General features: G+C 44.4%; 1 protein-coding gene across 1 annotated transcript in view; it reads left to right on the top strand.

Annotated features, from left to right (window-relative positions):
* Nucleotides 1-2,318: 2,318 nt before the first annotated feature.
* The window catches only part of NEURL1B (neuralized E3 ubiquitin protein ligase 1B), a 35,481-nt gene continuing 19,006 nt past the window's right edge, over nucleotides 2,319-18,793 (top strand). The window contains exon 1 of the mRNA XM_054079893.1: nucleotides 2,319-2,446. Within this exon, the coding sequence (XP_053935868.1) occupies nucleotides 2,416-2,446 (31 nt within the window). The 5' untranslated portion in view covers nucleotides 2,319-2,415. The remainder of the gene's footprint in view (nucleotides 2,447-18,793) is intronic.

The raw sequence follows: 18,793 nt of genomic DNA, 5'->3' as shown, positions 1-18,793 counted from the left end.
AAAGGGCTGGAACACCCTTGGGAAAGGCAGTGACTGTCTCTGGGCTGATGTGGTCAGGGTGTGGAAGGAGGGACACGGTGCATCTCCTGGGCAGCCCCCAGGGAGGTGGCACTGAGCCCACACATGGCACACACAGCAGCTGCCCTGGCAACGCCAAGCAGCCACAGAGACCCAGCTGTGGAGAAACCGTCGGCTGCCTCAAACTTTTTAAACCTTATTTAAGCCCTAAAATAACAACTACCACTCCCTGCTGAGGGAAACCAGCTGGGATTAGCCATAGCCTTCCATTCCCTGCTGTCTAGTGAAACAAGGACTTTCCCCTCTGTGTAAAGAGGATGATCTCCCCCGGCTTCTCCCTGAAGGGCAGCAATGTTCTTCAGTGTGCTCTGTCCTGCCCTCAGACAGCTCCTGCTTGTGGTTTACAGCTGAGGGCACTGAAGACAGTGGGAGACATATGCTAACCTAAGAAGACAGCAAATGGGTGCAAAAACTTTTAAGAAAAGCTGCTGGTGTGCAGCTGATTTGATAATCCCATTTTAAACACATCCACATGATGGCACAGAATACTAGAAATCAGGTTTTTCTCTCCCCTCTCATCTCTTGAGCCATACTTGACCTGTTCAATGCTATCTAGGGATGAAAGGCTTGTTATTATAACTTCCTTACATCAGATCAGCACCCGATCTCTGCCAGGCCACAGAACACTTGCTGCTTGGCTCTCTCCCTCTTTCCACTTCCTCTGTGTTGCAGGACACATGAGAGTCCACAGATGTGCCTTGAGCTAAGGGACACGGTGGCCTTTTCCGAGCACCATGCACTGCTGCATCATCTCAGTATGTTGGCTGTAGCACATTTTGCAGCACTGATCCTCCTGCTTTTCCATTCACTAAGAAAACAGCCTCAGAGAAGAAAAGCTCGGCAGCATCACGCATCTTGGCAGCAGAAGTCTTATCAGGAAGAAAAAGAAAGCTCTTGCTCTTCTTTAATGGGTCTATAAACATGCTCTTACGTCTGAGATCAGAAGAGACAAAAATTGTGAGGCAAATCTTGTCAGTACTACACTTCAGGCTGTTGGCAGAGGTGTCCTTTGTCACCATGGTATCCGTGTGCTTCAAACTAATAAGGAATTTGCCAACACAACACTCCTGCTAATAGGATTCCTCAATTCCCAGATGGGGAACCTGTGTCACTGAGATGCACAGTGGCTTTATCCAAGGTCACCCTGGGAATAAATGGCACCAAGGGGAAAGGAGCTCAGGTTTATCCACTCCCAGTGTTTCCCTGTGCAGCTTGTACCCTTTGGGAAGGCTTAGGTGATAGAAAGGGCTGTTCTGAGGATAAAACTCGAATTGCCAGCCATGCCCTCCTGCTCGCCAACCCTTTTTTTCTTTTCTTTTCTTTTCTTTTCTTTTCTTTTCTTTTCTTTTCTTTTCTTTTCTTTTCTTTTCTTTTCTTTTCTTTTCTTTTCTTTTCTTTTCTTTTCTTTTCTTTTCTTTTCTCTTTTCTTTTTTTCCTTTCCTTTCCTTTCCTTTCCTTTCCTTTCCTTTCCTTTCCTTTCCTTTCCTTTCCTTTCCTTTCCTTTCCTTTCCTTTCCTTTCCTTTCCTTTCCTTTCCTTTCCTTTCCTTTCCTCTTTTCTTTTCTTTTCTTTTCTTTTCTTTTCTTTTCTTTTCTTTTCTTTTCTTTTCTTTTCTTTTCTTTTCTTTTCTTTTCTTTTCTTTTCTTTTCTTTTCTTTTCTTTTCCTTTCTTTTTTTTTGTCTAATGGAGAGAGAATATATTTTTTTCCTATGGGAGAGATAAAAATGAGTTTCCTGGGGTTGGTGGACCCCCTTGGAAAGCTATAAAAGAGTTTCCTGGGATTGGTGGACCCAAGAGGCAAAAAGGAGTTTCTTGGGGTCTTTTCCTCTCGGAAAGAGGAAAAAAAGAGTTTCCTGGGATCATTTCCTCTGAGACAGAGGCAAAAATGAGTTTCCTGTGGTCTTTTTTCCCCTCTCAGAAAGAGGCAAAAATGAGGGGTTTGGAGTCTTTTCCTCTCGGGAAGAGGCAAAACTGAGTTTCCTATGTTTTTTTTTCTTCTTGGGAAGAGGCAACCCCAAATTTCCTGAGGTCTTCTCTCGGGAAGAGGCAAAAATAAGTTTCTTGGGGTCTTTTCCTCTCAGAAAGAGACAAAAATGAGTTTCATAGGGTGTCTTCCTCTCGGAAATAGGCAAAAATGAGTTTCCTGGGATCTTTTCCTCTCGGAAAAGAGCAAAAATTACTTTCCTGGTGTCTCTTCCTCCCGGATCGAGGCAGCCCCGCGGCCCTGTCCCGGCCCGGGGGGGCGGTGGCGCGGGGGCGGCGCGGGGCGGGGCGGGAGGCGGGCGCCGTCCATGGCCCTGCGAGCGCCGCGCCGCCCCGGGCGCCGCCGAGCGGAGCGATGGGCAACACGGTGCACAAGACCCTGGCAGGTACCGGTACCCGAGCGGGGCTGCGGGGAGGGGGCAGAGCCGGGAGGGACCCGTGGCGGGCGGGGTGAGCCGCCCCCAGCCCCGCGCCCCGGCCACAAACACAACGCGTGTGTATTTCTGTCTCTAAGGAGGATGTGCGTTCTCCTCGGCGGGGATGCTGTTCTCGCAGGGATCTCCTGCCCCTCGGTCGAACCCTTCTACGGGGTTTCTTTTGGCGTTTCGCCTTCTTCTTGTTGTTGCTTTATATAAAATGCAACTTTTTCACGTTAGTCGTTTCAGAAACATCAGAAGAAAAGTATTTGAAAGCGGGTCTGAGGTGTTTGGTGCGCTGCTCTGCTTTTAAACTGCCTTTTTAGCGAGTGCTGCCCTTACACGAGAGATCCTTTTCCTTTGCGAGTTGGTAATTGTGGGGCTTTTCCCTCCTTAGAGAACCGATAAATAATAAAAGCGGTTGGTCTCCATAGAATAAATAGTATTGAATTACTGAGCCCTTGCCAGGCTGTCTTTGGCTACTTTGCTTTTCTTCTCGGCTCTCGCAGAGCTCCTGCATTGCATCCTTTGTACTTTGGGCTCCCATAAATAAAAAGGGTATTATTAAACTTATTTAAAGAAGTAGGAGGACCTATTGAACACACACACATATGCCTCCCAGTCATCAGCCAGGGAGCTGAATATAGAAATAAAGAGAGGAATTGCATTTGGATGTGCCGTGTATCGTCTTTGCAAAGAGGGGGTGCTTGGGACCTTCGATGCACAAAAGAAAGCTGCTAGGCTTGTGGTTTAGCTGTGAACCTGTGATTAGATTTCTAGTTGCGTTTCCTTTCCTTCTTTATTACATTTAAATGGGAAATGAGCTCCTTTCACAATAGGGACGTTTTCATTTGTATTAAATACCTCACCAATGGGCAAATAAAGGCACGGTAAGTGCATGACCTTGGTGAAAATTCATTTTTGCGTGTTGGCTTTTCAGCTAGAGGCGACATCAAAGGGCACATGCAAAAGCCCTGGGAGAGCCAAGGAAATATCCTTGGGTCAGAGGAGGTTACCTCGGCAAGGTAGCTTCCCAAAGAAAGAATATCTGTACCTGCTGGGACATGGGATGTAGCTGTGAGCTCTGTTGCAAAAGACTGGGAGTTGTATCAGCTGTTCTGCCTATTGCTAGAACAGTCTCTCCTGAGCAGCCTTCATATGCTCAGCCTTACACACGTGAATTTAAAAAAAGGGATGACATCAGTGGTACCGCAGTTCTGTGATTAAAGAGTTCCTAGTAGTGCTTTCAAAAGAAGTCATTAAGAAAGAGGAAAAGTTTGATGGAGAAAAATGAAGACTTGATTTATGTAGACCTCCCAACTCTTAACCTTGTTCTAGTGGCCTAGAAAAATCTCTGTCCTGTCCTGCCAGGTGGAGATTGTCTGTACAGATTGCTTTGCTGGGGATAGTCCATTTGCAAACATCTGTCAAGTTGTGCAAGGCAAAAACATGCAGGACGCTTGAATGCTACTTGCTAATGTTCTGGAAGATGCTAAAAATGTGTCTTTTCCCCAAATTCAGCTTTATTAATTTTTTACAGAGTAATGACAGTCCAAAGAATCTGTTAACCTATGGCTGAGATTCTGGATGTTTGCAGTTTGGGATTTTATAAACATATATTGTCAAGTTGGACACAATTCAGCAGTTTGTCGTATTGATGTGCTCGGATGCATTGTTTGTCTTTCATTATCTAAATGGCATTTCATGGGGAAGCAGGTTTAGGACTGTTCTTGGAACAGTCCTTTTGAAAATTATGGAGTTATTCTGGAAGACTGAATTGTTGGATGAAATCCTGTTTATAAATGCTACAGCTGTTTAGAATTACTGAAAGGTAATCAATCAGAACTAAATCTTTCCTCTTCTTTGTCCAAAGTGCACCTCTTTCTTCACCCTGGCAGACCGAGCAGTGCACTTTCACTCTCGTCTTGACTAACAGAGGAATTGCTCTCCCCTGTCCCATGAACTGAAGTAATTTATTATGAAAAAAGCCAAACAGAATGCCCTCAAACTAAAATTTGCCTACCTTTTGTGTTAAATCGATTAACTGTAGAAACCTATAGATGTTCCCCTTTGTCAATCTGTTCAATAGCTGAAAGTGGAAAATATCTTTCCATTCTGATCAAATGTAGGAGAAATGTTGAAGGGACCTTCATCGTTTGGCTTCTGGAAAAGCCGAACAATCAACAGTTCAGGTTTTACAAAGAAATGGAAAAACTGTTTTCAAATAATGGAGTTCAGTTTAAAATCCTGTTGAAAGCAGTTCAACTCATTTTTATGCCTAAATTTGTTTCAATATGTTATCTGTGTTTGTTGTATCTTTAAATCCGTGCACAGCCTCCTCCTTTCTCTCTGCATTTCCGTGCAATGATACAAGAACACACGCTATCGGTGCCGGCAAAATTTGTGTCGGGGAGCTCGGGAAATCTGTGTTTGCCAAGTATCTGATGGTTAGCACACAATGGATGAAGGCTTTGTCAAATTAACAGTGAGGTTTCAAACCAGAGTGGTATTGAAATGAGTAATAGGTTAGGGCTAATGAAAGGCAGCTTCTATATTTGAACTGGTTGAGGAGGCATTTGAATGGAAAAGAGCTGAGATGTGTCAGATATGCTTAACAACGGTCCTGAGGTGGTGGTGGAAATCGCTCTTATCTAGATGACAGCTAAATGATACATGACACATTCCTGCTGCAGGACGGTTGCCTCCTGTGGCTGGCCTGATCCCGGAGGGGTGAGTGGGACCTCCTTGCCTTCGGGCTCCTCCATGGTGCCAGCTGCTGCTGTTCGGCACTAGCCCACTGCCAACCTTTCCTGCCTCTCCACTGGGAGAATCTCCCACTGCATCTCCAGTGCAGTGTGGGAATTTACGCTTGGATGTCCATATTTTCTTGCCTCCCTCACCATTGCCCATTGTTCGAGATGATTTGCAGGTAGGTGGTTAGGCAAGAGTGAATTCTTTATTATTAGGGCACGCCACTTTTCTGTCTCCTACAGGTGATAAACTAGGTGTGCAGCATTGCAGCTGATGGGTGGAACTTGTCCTGACCTGCTAAGTGGACTGGGAGGCCATGTGGCTCTTGGTGGTGGATAGGTTGCATACCGCCACTGGGCTTTATGGCTTTGTGCCTCTTCTTACTTGCAGTGCTCTGCAGAGGAGTTACTACTCTCTTAACTCACTGGTGAGTGAGGCAGCAAGCAGAGCACTTCCGCACCCGAATGCTGTGGATGGTGCTGATTTCTCGGTGCTAATTGCTCTCCTTGGCAGACACTTTGAACAGGGCTTAGAAAACAGTAGCCAGATGGAAGCATGAAGCCTTCCCTGAAAATGCACAGACCTCAGCGGTACTTGGCAGGCTGGGAGAGGTGAAAATTCCCCTGACCTGGTGAAGCCCTTACATGGGGCAACAAGGTGCAGGAGATAGTGAGGAACAACATCTAGGAGAGTCGGGCAGGCAGCAAGTGTCCTTGTGGCACTTGGCAGCCCGTTGTGGTGGGGTGATCGCGGGCAGCTGCTGCTGCGGGTGGGCAGGGTGGCAGGAGGCACTCGCTGGCCAAAGCACAAGGAAAGGACTTTCCAATTTGGGATCCAGTTGTTGATCCTGGCCCAAATAGGGACATTGGTATTTAACAAAGGAGCCAAATTCCCTTTTAAGAATCCGGCTGGGATCTGATTGCAGTGCTTCTCCCACAGCCTTCCTCACAACTGCGAGGAATACCAAGTATGAGTGGCATTTGTGTCTGGTAAACACAAGGAAGAATGGGGCTTGTTCTGGCAGAAGTAACTTCAGTTTCTTATTTTTAATAAATTATTTCTTAAGAAAAATGCTTTTAATAATTAACCCCTTCTCAGCAAGTAAAATTCCCAAGTTTAGACCTTCACCAGAGCAATGCTCTTATCTGCCAGTCTTGCAAAATGGTAATGGTCACAGAGTCACTGTTACAGTAGAGAAGCAGGAATTTGTAGCTTGTGGGTAAAAGATGATGCTTCTCTGTGTCCTTTTAACCGCTCTATGGTTCTACAAATATGATGCCTGTTATAATATACACACTTCATTTGTAAGAAATGAGTAGCAAAGACCAAGTAGTAGAAAAAATCTCTCTGCTTTTTTCAGGGGTTAACATCTCAGGTTCAAGTAGCATTTTCGTTTGGATTCGTTCTCTGGTCCCTCCTCCCCATTTAGCTGCTAGTGATAACAGTACAGGAGGAGTTCTTAGTACTGTGCACAGGGAATTAGTTCAGTAAATTGTTTGGTTCGGTTCCAATCTGACTCCAACAGAACTACAAAATAACACTTCAGGTTTTTCTGGTTTAAGTGAAAAAGGTATCTGTTCAGACCAGGTTTTGGTTTTGTTCAACTTTGTGATTACAGGTGTTAATCGTACCTCAGTAACAGCCGTCTGTCACCTGTTTTTCTGCTTCTTTTACTCTGGGAGTTTAGGTTTCTAGAGTCTGTCATTGATTTTGCTGCTGACACCCTGTGTGACCTTAGAGCAAGAGGCTTTATCATAGTCTTGCTTTGTATGTAAGAGAGGTAGGAAACACCGTTTGCCTTACATGGGTATGTGAGAGTTAATTAATTAACATGCAAGCATGAAGCATCTCCAGGAAGAAGGTCATGGAAGTGCAAAAAAATAGATTAATTTGCTGCTTCTTTTGTAGCTTTCTGGTTTTCCGCCCTTCAAAAGGAAACCTGTGAAACTGCTCAGCTTTCACTGTGATTTAGAGATGGAACAGGTTGATCGTATACTGAGGACTATCTTTAACCAGCCTCGCACAGCACATACCCAAAAATGTGCTGCAGCCAACTGGTATGATTTATTCAGTGCTACCATCGGCATCTTGGCTGTTGAGACTGGGGAAACAACTGTAGTTGCATCCAGGAAGGCATCGCCTATCAAGACAGTGCTAAGTGGAACTGTGTGTCATGTCCTGTGGCTGGTGTGCTGTTAGATGCACACAGCACGTTGCCAAGTGTGCCATTAAAGGGAGAGCATTTTGTTACTCTCCACTGTCACAAACGATGGTGCTGGGCAGGTGCCCTCTCTTCTATTTTATTGTTTATGCTATAGAGGGGAATTGCTTTACTAGGAGGTAGGATATCTGGCAAACAGCACTTTTCCCCTTTTTATTTCTCTAGATAATTGCCACGAGTTGGAAGGACCTATGTTTCACCATCTGACCTCACTGTAGTTGCCTAAAATCACACCCCTAAGTCTGTGCGTGTAGGCAAAACTCTTAGAGTGCCCTTACCACAGGCAAAGGAAATTGCGTCTTCCCAGCGCATTATAATTTGACGACCTGTGGAGGTGCTTAAGTATGTTTAAGGTGCTTACCTTTAGGCAGTCAGGTTTGAATGTGTGGACATTAATGTTTACTTGACATGAAAAGGATCAGTCACCTTGAAGCTTATGCTGTGCTTCTCTTCCTATTCTAGTAAGGATCCTCTTTGCCTATCACATTCACTGGCTTTTGAATTAGGAATGCAAATAAGCACCTTAGTCCTCGTTAGCTCCAGTGGATTCAGCATTTGAGCTTATTGGGTGTTGGAGTTGCACTTTTGGACAGTCAGTGTCCTGCTGCACAGTTTGCCTTGAAAGGAAACATTTTCTTTCTCATCAACATCGCGCTGTTTACAGAGCCTATCTGTGTGGGTTGGTAGCTAAAGTAAGAGGAGGCTTTCCTGAGGTGGAGTGTGCATGTCACCGTGATGGATGTGTGGTGGGTTCAGGAGAGAAGCAGGGAAACAAATCTGCTGATCCAGGCAGGGGAGAACTAGTGAAAACCCAGGGGCAGTGGCTTCATGAGCTGTGAAATGGGATGAGGCTAGGTGCAATCCTCTGAAACACATGTCAAATCCCGTCTGCGTTTCCTTATGGGGAAGTTGTGTGCAATCTCCTCCATCTCTTCTTTTTGTTTTCCATCTGTCTTATCTCCTTTATTTGTCTTCTTTCTTCTGCCCAGAGCAGTTTGGCATCACGCTCCTGCTGCTGCCTCTTGCCACAGCAGCCAAACCACACGGCTGACTCATGACATGCACCTACCCTGCTCCTAACGAGCTCTTCAGCCACACACTCATTTGGGGTTTCCTGGCCTTTTGAGCCAGAAAGCTTGGCCAGTAAACCATTCTCCAGACTTTACTCAGAGAGCAGATGTGGGCTTATGTACTAACAAGAACAGAAAGAGGTGGGAGCCCAAAGGGCTGTTGGAAGGGACCTGTGTCTGTGGCACATCCTAGGGAGGTTTTTCTGTCTGTGACAGCTGGAGGGAGTTTTGTTATAGAACCATTTCCATACTTTGTTCTATCTTCTCATTTCGGCAGCTTCTCCACTCTTGCCCTCGACAAAACTAACCTGCTGTGTCCTGGAGGGTACTGACCCTGAGTCATGCTCCATATGGCTGTTTGATGGCCCCAGTGTCCTTAGGTTATGATGTCCTGCCACTTCTCCATCCCACCTCTTTGCATGCTGTGAGTACAGCAGGACTGCCCAGAGGTGTTAGCTGGAGCAGCCACTTCCTGAGGATCCCTTAGATAAAACGTATGCCCGTGTCCGAGGGCATGCTTGGTGGGAAGGAGATGCTGTTTGCTTGGGTTGTTTCATATCTTGATGATGACTGTTTTTTTCCCCTCTCTATGTTAAAAAGCATGAATCACTGGCACTGAGATGTCTGCTTGAAAGCTTTATCTCAGCTTACCTGTGCCAGATTTTCCCTTCAGACCTGGATGCCCTGTTGTCTCAATTACTGAGTGCTGGAACATTAAATTCTTGATGTCTGAACAGTTGAAGCAGGGCCTTGGGGAGGAGTGAGGGAGGAGAAAGTGATTTCTTACTTGTTAATTTGTTTTTCCCTCTGCATCCAGGGAGATATCTTCTTCTGCTTTGTGTAAGCAGGGCTTGCTTTCCATCCCAGAGTTTTTTCTCTCAATCCTTCCAGACCTCTGGCAGTGGAGCAGCTCAGAGATCCCCTACCGAGAGGATCAGAACCCATCCCTTACTCTGCTCCAGCAAAAAAAACATGTCTTTTTTCCCTTTCTACACCAACACAACTGGTATAAAGAAACAAAATCAGAAGATAAGAAATTACTTCTTGCTTGCTGCTGGAATACACAAGAAGATTCTTTAAAGAAAAACCATTTAACTGCATTTCAAAGCTTTTCAGTGCAGCAGGAAAATCACATTTACGATTTTTTTTAAGAGCTACTGATGCTTTGAACAGAGAAAAATGGATGCAGTTGTGTTTGTAGGGTTGTTGGCCAGATAGTTGCATATAACATGTTTCCTTTTTCCAGTTTTCTTGTTTCACTGTGGATATTTACATAATAATGAGACTTTTGTACTTTAGGAATTTTCCTATTTTAGCCATTATTTGTTTGTGGTTCCAGGTTTCTTGTGATTGCACTCCTGATGGCATAATGTCTTATGGCTATGTGGGAGAAATAAATAGACCACATAAAAACAAAGCTCTGTTTCTTCATAGCCCATGTAGAAACACAGGGAAGACAGTCAGTCAAAGAGAGAATTTCCCTGAGTAAAAGTTTTCCATCAGGTTTCCAAATGCCAGGGAAAAAAGTTGTTTGATTTTTGCCCTTCTCCATAACTCGAATGTTAAATCTGCCAAGCCCTGACTTGACAAGCCAAAGATAAAAGATAGAATAGCCCATTTGGCAGCAGAAATGAAATAATTTCATTCAGGTTTATCTCTCTTTCCTGAGCGATAACGAGCACTGTGGCAACAGCTTTTCTGAGCCTGTAATCTGTTTTGGTCTCATCGGGACACCAGCTTCTCGGCTTAACATGCTCTGTAATTTATGGAGTGGAGTTCAAAAGTTATCTTCTCATCGTGATGCTGAGGTTGGAGGCATAATTCCTGATGAGGGGAAATTACTATTTCTTGGGGTCTTCAACTTGACATGGTTGGATGGAGCTTTTTTATTTTTTTTTGGTAACAGAAAACACTTGGCACCTGAGATCCATCTGGGCTGGTGTGCTGACAGCGGCCAAAATTGTGCTAAGAGAAGCAGCTAACAGGCTGCAGTGAATTACAGGGGATTTTTTGAGGAGACAGGACCATGACATCTGAGCATGTGCTCTCCAGAAGGCAGCTGGGCAACTTAACACCAAAATCTTGGTGAAATACCGTAAACTGGAATATCTATATCACTGGAGCTCTTAAAGAATAAGTTTGTTATTCATTGGCTAGGAATGGTGTTGGTAGAGGTAGTCCCTTCAGAGGCTAAAAGTGGGCTAGATAATCCCTGCGGGCTCCTGCCAAAGAGGGGTTCCTCCAAGAAATGCCTCTTTAAAGGGCTGTTCTTGAGGTGCCATCAAGAACTCTTGATTGCTTTGTCCTGCAAAGTGAAAGCGTTTCTAAGTATGAAAACTGAAATAATTTACTAACTGGCTGTTACTTCACTTTTAGTGATAAAGAGCATTAGCTTTACATTGCCCAGTGGCCATTGTGCTGGCTTATAAAACAGAGATAACTTTCATACCATGGTTTATGGGGACACACCACACAATGAAAGGAGTGCTTCAGTGGCTCAACTTTTATCTGAGAATCAGTGTTGGATTTGCTGTGGGGCACAGTGCCCCTTGGGACTCGGTGGCTGTGTGGGCTGGGGACGAGCCTGCGGGGACACAGCACAGTGTCTGCACGAGAGCCTTGTCAGCAGAGAGGGACGAAAAATAAAAGCTGAACGTTGAGACCATGTGTTCAGGGAGGGAAAGCTTGATGCCAGTGGAGCTTCCCTGCACTTGCATGGAAGAAGTCTTGCAGATGTTTCAGTATGTCAGGCATTTTGGTTGATCTGTCCTGGAAAGGAGGTGTCCTCTAAAGAGTACGAGGCAGATCTTGCGCTGGCATCTGATTTATGAGTCTTAAATAGCAATTACTGGATGATTTGCCAGCAGCAGAGCAGTACTGCTTGTGCTGTCAATGTGATCAAAGGGAGAGGGTGAGAAGGACAGATGCTTCACAAGTTAGAATTTCAAGGAAATCCATCTTGGTTAAAGTTTATAAAAACTGATCTTAGCCAACAGACCCTATAGCGTATCTTTAAATACCACAGCCTTGAACAGCAGTGTGTACTGAGTCACGCCTGGGGATTGCTGTTATTAGGGGATATTGTGAGGGTTAGGAAAGGACAGAGAAGATACAACTACACACACACACACAGAGGAAGAAAAAAGACCAAAAGCTGTTACATATCCAAAATCACTCTTCTGAGTCTGAGTGTTTGTTTGCAAAAATGTCTAAGTGGCTCGGGACAGCCCTATTCTGATTGCAGTTTGTTTGCCCATCAGCCGTGGCGGTTGTGCTGCGCTGTGGATGCTGGCCTCGGCTGGACTGGCTCGGCAGCCACCACTCAACATAGGAAAACTTATCTCTCGCCTTACCTTGTAGGTTCAGAGATCTGTCCCCAAGTGTTTTTATGAGACCTTTTGTGCAGGAAGAAAGTTTTTTTCTGAAATAAGAATGCCTTCTTCCACATTAGCTTAGTCTACTGCTTACGTTATCCGCTTTGAAAAGGCATGTGAGCATGCCAAATGCCCGTGTCTGCCCATAGCTACTGGCAATAATGAATCTGCTGTTCATTTGCACCCTGCCTTGTTCCAAAATAACTTTCATGTCTGGACAAAGGATGCATCTCACCTGCAATGCTCAGCTATCCCCCTGTTTGTTTTGCTATTGCATAGTAATTAAGATATTAGTTTATTTTAAAGAGTTCCAAGAAATGCCTCTGCAACCCCAATGTTTATGTAAAAGAGAAATTCATAATTTATTGAATTTGTGTGTGTTCTGCTGGGATTATTCATTGGAGGAATGTACTAAGTGATTTTCTGTATCCTAGTAACCAACTGTGGTTGCTTTTCCATGAATAATCTTTATGGTTTGACTTGACCAGCCAAATCTAGAAGGGAAAACTCAAGCAAATTGAGTTTATCAAGGAAACAATTACAAGATACAGATAGTTGGGTTTTTTTTTTTTCAGGTGAGAGAGAACAATTTTTTTTCTCCCTCCTTTGACTACATAATGATCAGATTGACAGATGCTGTCTGGAAAGTCTGATTTTGCTGAGAAGAACAATAGTGGAAGTTTGAGTCATTATGAACTAAACTTCAAAACTTGATTTGTTTGATATTCATAATTAATGAATTGGTTAAACCAGTCCTTTCCTCCCTCAAACAAGAAATGTGATGGTTTCCAGTGCTTCCTAATAGCAATGCGGATCATTTCCCTTCTGTGGGTGCCAGAGTGGGAGCCTGGGGTTGGGGTTCCTGGCTCAGCTGTTGGCTCATCTGCCTGATGAGGACAGTGCGAAGCTTAGTTAGTAGAAATGTTTTGCGAAGCCTTTTCTCCCTGAAATGCCAGTGCCACATGGAACAGCTGGAGTTTATCACTTAATAGAAGTGTTCGCATTTTTCTCCTTTAAAATTTATTTTGATTAAAAATTAGCCCCCTTTCAAAATTGAGTTTCAAGGGATCTTGTTTCTTTTGAAATGACTCTTGCTTTTAGAACTATTAAAAGCTAGTTTTAGAAGCAAAACAAAAATAAAAATGTGCTTTCCAGCTCCTGAAAATGTTTACTATTTCTCCCACCCTCTTCAAGCATTCAGCTGACCGTCTCTAAGCAGAGGGTAGATGTACATTCCTCCCAGAGAGGTCAAAACCACTTCTCATTTTAAAACAAACTATTTTCAAACCATCTTTTTGTATGCATTCCTGTTTAGTAAATGTTTATAGATCCATGCAAAAAACCCCTGCACTCCAATAAATACTGTAATCTGTGAGCATGCCAGTAGAATCAATTACCAAACCACATCAAGTAGCCTTCAAGGAGTTGCTCACATTTTCCTTGAGGTGAGGTTAAGGGTGCAACCTCACGAAGCAGTCCCAGAAGAAGGGAGAAGCTTTCTTTGTGTGCCTCTGGATATTGACTATGTTTTTCCTCTCCCTGATTTCCTCCCTGCCTCTTGCATCTTGAACACAGCCCTGCATTGAGCCATCCTCGTTTCTTTCTTTCAAATGGACTGAAGATGATGGGCAGAAATGTTAAATAGGTCGGTGCTGAGGACCTTTCTGTGCTTACATACCTATCTTTTCCCTTTTTCTGCTTTCCCTGTATTCCTGTACTGAGCCAGGGCATCACTTCGGGGCGGTTGGTGTTGTGCATCTTCAGGCATCATTCATCGCTGGAGACTCACCACCTCAGGTCTCTGCCCTGCCAGGTCAACACTCTTCCAAAGCCCTCCCTGACTTTTTCATCCTTTTTCCCAGGGCCAACACCAGTGCTTGGAGCACTAGTTGTGGCTTGTCTCTATGGCAGTGGAAGAGTAGCTGAAGGGAGTGATGCTGCCTCATAGCATACCACACTGCTGCCTTGGAAGTGGTTTTGGGACCTGAAATGCTTTTTCTCAGGGGAAGTGACCATTTCCCCAGAGAGGTGTGGTGGGTGGAAAAAGAAGTGTTTGGGGTATAGACACAGCACCATCTGGGAGCCACGCTGGGGAACAACCCCGGGACTGTGGTGGTGGGGGATGATTGAGGCAGACGCGCCAGCTGAGATCCATCCTTCTGGTGGCCCCGTACGACCCTGGGAGCACGTGTTGCGCTGGGGCTTTGCCCAGTGTGGACATGTAGGTCTGACAAAGAGAGGGGCATGCCCTGCTCTCACAAGATGGGGAGCTGCAGAAAAAAAATCAAATTGAGTGGTTACTGCTATGAGAAATGAGGCATCAGCGCAAGGCAGATGATAAAGATAGGATCAAAGGACAAGGCTTTTAGGCACAGGCAGGTGTTTGGGGCAAGGTGTACATCCCAGGGTGATGCTGGGGACAGGCTGTGCTGCTTCCTGACCCCGTTCCCTCCTAGTATCTGCCATGAGCAGCTCTTGCAAGTGGCAGGCTGGTTTCTCCAGCAAAGGGTCGTGATCTTGTCTTTGGCGAGTGCTCTGGTCTGCCTGTCCAGACACATACCAAAGGGCATGCACACCTTGCTGTGGTACATGCAGCGTGTTGGTGCTGGAAGTCCTCCATGGACCTGAGCCGATGGACCTGTGCCAGCGTGGACATTGGCCACTGCCATTGAGATGATTGTCAGTGTTATTTATAGACATCTTGAGTGCCGTTCACTTCAGCTGAAGCCAGTTCCTCGATTCACTGGCAGAGGAGGAGTTGGGCAGACAGGAGCACGTCCGTTCAGGGGAACGTGCCTTTCTGTAGGGTGTTTTGGGGAAGCTGAGCCTTCTGCCAGCAGCAGATCGTTGCAATGAATGCATTGCTTTGGAGTAGGCTTTCCTGCAGCTCTTCAAGCGCCTGCTCATATTTGGTATTTCAGGAGACGCTCGTTGAGTGGTGGGACCCGTAAAGCTCAGTGTCCTGTGGATTCAGGAGCCAAGGGAAATCACCTGTGTGGGTCTGTTCTGGTGAATTCAAGCTTTCTGTACATTTGGCATCCCTTTTTCAGCATGTTTCCATCTTGAGTTCCTGGGAGATGATGTGAGTGGCTTATGCAGCATGGAAAACACTTGGTGCCATCTCTTTTGAAGAAGCAGAGGGACAGTGTGTTGTCGTGCTGCTGCCTGTGTTTTATGTGGCCAGAACCACCAGAGGCTCTAAGCTGTCAACACAGCTGTAATTGGATGTTTTTTGTTTGGTAATAAAATTTTGTTCTACAAAAAAAGAGGAAAGAACCTAAAGAACCACCCAAAGAAAAATAAATTCTTTCTCTCCACAGTTTTTCATGTGTGATTTATAGGTGTGCTTTTCCAAGTAAACCCAAACAAGGCCAGTGACTGACTCTAAATTAAAGTTTGAATCAGTTAATTGAAACAAGGGCCATCTGGGTGGAAACGAGAGGTTTTAGACAGCTGTTTATATTGTTTCATGTGGGATTTCTAAAATTCCCAATTCCATAGTTACTAAGGAGTGTGCTGTTTGACCGTACAGTGAGGTTTTTTAGGTGTAAATTATCTATTAAGAATACACAAAAAAATAAAACACAACTATAGAAATAACAACAGCTTGTAGGTCCACACGAAATTGTTTTGAAGGTATTGACCAAGTGCCCTTTGCTGAATATGTTTCAAAGCTCCACCTTAAGAAGGTGGGAAAACACAATAAAATCAAATGCTTTATGTTGCCTGGACCTCCCCAAGCAGGCAGGTGTCCACGGGTGATCACTGCTGAGGTTGTATTGCTGTTTGTTTGCTGTGTAATTTACACATTCGCCCCATCTCTTGGGAGTGATTCCTTTCTCTGGCAGAGGGAGCAAAAAATATCTTCAGCCTTTTTCTGGCCAGAAAACAGTGGTGTTTATCTTCAGCAGTGCCAGGAATTGTCTCTCATCTCCAGGTTTCTTTGGTTCATCAGGTTTTATTGTCTTGGCTGTGGTACCACAAAGGGAGAAAAATGTTCATGTTGACTTAGGTGTGCTGGGATCAAATCCTACTGGCATTAGGAAGATTGACATGGGGGCTTAAAAATAAACCTCTCTTGCTCAAATCCTTCTTGTGTTGAAATAATGGAAGACGTTTGAGATGAAGAAAGGGGCTGAGGTCATTGTGTGTCCAGTAATGGCATGACTGTATTTTCTTTTGTTTACTGTCTTGAAGTGGCTCTTGTTTCCTCTTATTAATTCCTGTAAATATCACGGAAAAGGATCTCAGCTCAGCCATGCAGCAGCCAAGTGTTGCACAACCACCTGCCTCTCAAACTGGATTCATAGTTTTATTCATAGGATTAGTAGAAAATTATGCATTTAAAAAAAATTCAACCAAGGAAAAAAAGGATACATCTTTTTCAGTGTAACAATTTCCTCTGTTTCATCACCAGCAAAGAACTCTCCTCTTCTGTTTTTGTTTTTTCCTTCTTTTAAATATTTTTTGGCTTTATTTCTGAAGATGTACTGTATTTAGAAAAAGCTATAGCTTATTTGTCAGAACATAAACTAAAACAGCCAACAAAATATTTGATATTATTGTACAGGCTGGACTGTACATGAGCTGAGTGAAGTCACCAGCCTTCCAGATCACTTGGAAAGAGCTTTTGGCCAGTATTAAACCTATTTAAAAGCTTTCCGCTTAGGAGAGTGTTGGTTTCAGGTACCAGCCCATCCGATGCAGGCTGGACTCAGTCCCTGTGCCATTAGGTTTCCCACTACCACAAATCCCTTTGTGCTTTATGATGCCTCCAGGGAAACTAGCCTGGCAGAGGGGAAAAACTGTGCTTCCACTCCAATTTAATTATAACCAGTTATTCCCATTCCTTTGCCCTATTTTGGATTCTTTACATATTGTTTCGGAAAAGCTTAGTGGAATCACAGTCTTTGTATATATAAAATATAGGATGATTGAAGACCTGGCCACTTCTTTATTTAACTTCCTCAGCCATGCATTCCTCCCAAAGCATTTTCCCCTCTTGCTGCCAGATCACTGTTTAAACTGTGTGCAAATATAAAAGGAACCGTGGACAATGCTTAAAAATGCTGCACCATGTTGGGAGCAAGGCTTGCTGGTAAGAACATCTTCCTAGAGAGGCCTTTTTTCCCATTTTCCTGTGGTTTTGTGGTTCCCTTAGGACAGATCAAAAGCCCTGCATGGGTGCACCGTTAAGTATAATGGCTCTCTGGTTATCCATCCCTGTTTGGACAGAAATAGCTCCACCATTTTTTTTTTCTTTTAAACTGAATTCTTTCCTGTCCTTTGAGTACAGAGAAGTTGTAATTAGGAGGGGAAAAAAAGAGACCCTTAGAACCACTATGAAGAGAGGAGATAAAGACGAAAGAGGCTTCTGTGACAAATTTGAGGCAAAGAAAAATAGCAGGCTTGTTCCTTTTATCATAAGGTTTACTTGGAAAAAGTTGAAGGCAGAAATGAAAGGCCAGGCTCTCCTTTCTGTGCCTGTAGCATCTCTCCGAGTGCTGATCTCGTCCTTCATCTGCAGCTTTTCTTCCTCTGTGTAGCCCAGTCTCTGGACAATTCCTGTGCTTAAAAGGAAAGTTTTAGTGTGGTTTTACTGAGTGTAGAAAACACGCTCGGCTCGTAACACTTCTTGGCTCGAGCGTCACACACCCCACCTGAGTTGCCTGCGGCACAGCTCAGCTGAAGCGTGGTACGGCTCTGACCGCACATCTTATGTACTGGCCTTTCTCCAAACATGCTTTTTGGAGGTGAGAAGGGCACAAGTGTAAATTGTATACAGACTGAATTCAGAGGGATGAAGATAACCTAAACACTGGCTTTTAGGGTGTTTTCAGTGAACAGTGCATCGAAAGTAAAGCTAAATCTCCATTACTGCTTTTTAAATGCTTTTTTCTCCACATTTCACAAACTGCAGTGTGGTGACGCTGCCTGTCTGTAGGGGATGGGTGGGTTTCCTGCATCAGGGAGACAACAAAATTCTTTCCCTCTTTTTGTTCCTGTCTGTGCTGGAAGCGACACATTGACAGGCTGTGGGAAGGATGTGCCAAGCTCCAGCACTCTTTCCATGAGCCCTGTATTGAAACCATGGGACGGAATAAAATTGCTGCTCTGAGGATATTAAAAGGGAATGCATTTCATCCTCCAATTTCATTAAAAGCCATTAACATTGGAATGACATGGTCACTATTTATAAATCCCCAGTGCAGATGACTTGGTACAGCTGGTCAGAAGAAAAGAGGTTCGATGGAAACAGGGAGTCTATTTGCATTAATGGTCGTTACGTGCTTCTCTGGTGGGGAGGGGAGATGGTGAGAGCATGGACCGCTTAAGTGTTGGTGATTATGCCACTCACGTGTTCCTGTAACTCTTCAACAAATCACAGCCATGATTGGAAAAGCAAAACACCGGTTCAGAACAATGCTTTTTAAACATAAAAGATTGCTCTGAAAAACAATCCTGAGCTGTTTATACATTCTGCAGGGGCAAAGTTGTCTTGAAAGTTAAGAATTAATGAATGGGAAGGAACTGAGGCAAGGAGACAGCAGATTCATTTCTTAATCTGTGAAAAATACTTTTAACTAGGATCTTTTCTGTGCATTGTTATTAATCAGGAACACACGATGGGTCTCCCGCACACAATCATGGGGTCCCTACCCACCTTCAAGTGAGAGCCGCACGGTGCCCTTGAGGGACCATCAGCACTCACTAACTTAGCAGGGTTTGGGGTCCCTTGAGTTGCTCTTAGATTGAGTTTGTGGTCTGTGCTGCAGCAGTGAATGCTGCTGGCCTGGATCAGGGTGACAGGGAAAGGGATCTCTCAGACAGACCCCAACAGTGCAATGTCCTATAAAATTTAGAAGATCTCTGTGTCTTGTCTGGTCTTGATACCACGAAA

This window comes from Cuculus canorus, chromosome 14 (genome assembly GCF_017976375.1).
Source record: "Cuculus canorus isolate bCucCan1 chromosome 14, bCucCan1.pri, whole genome shotgun sequence".
Classification (NCBI taxonomy): Eukaryota; Metazoa; Chordata; class Aves; order Cuculiformes; family Cuculidae; genus Cuculus; species Cuculus canorus.
The sequence above is the reverse complement of the archived record's forward strand: the minus strand, read 5'-3'. Positions and strand labels throughout refer to the sequence as shown.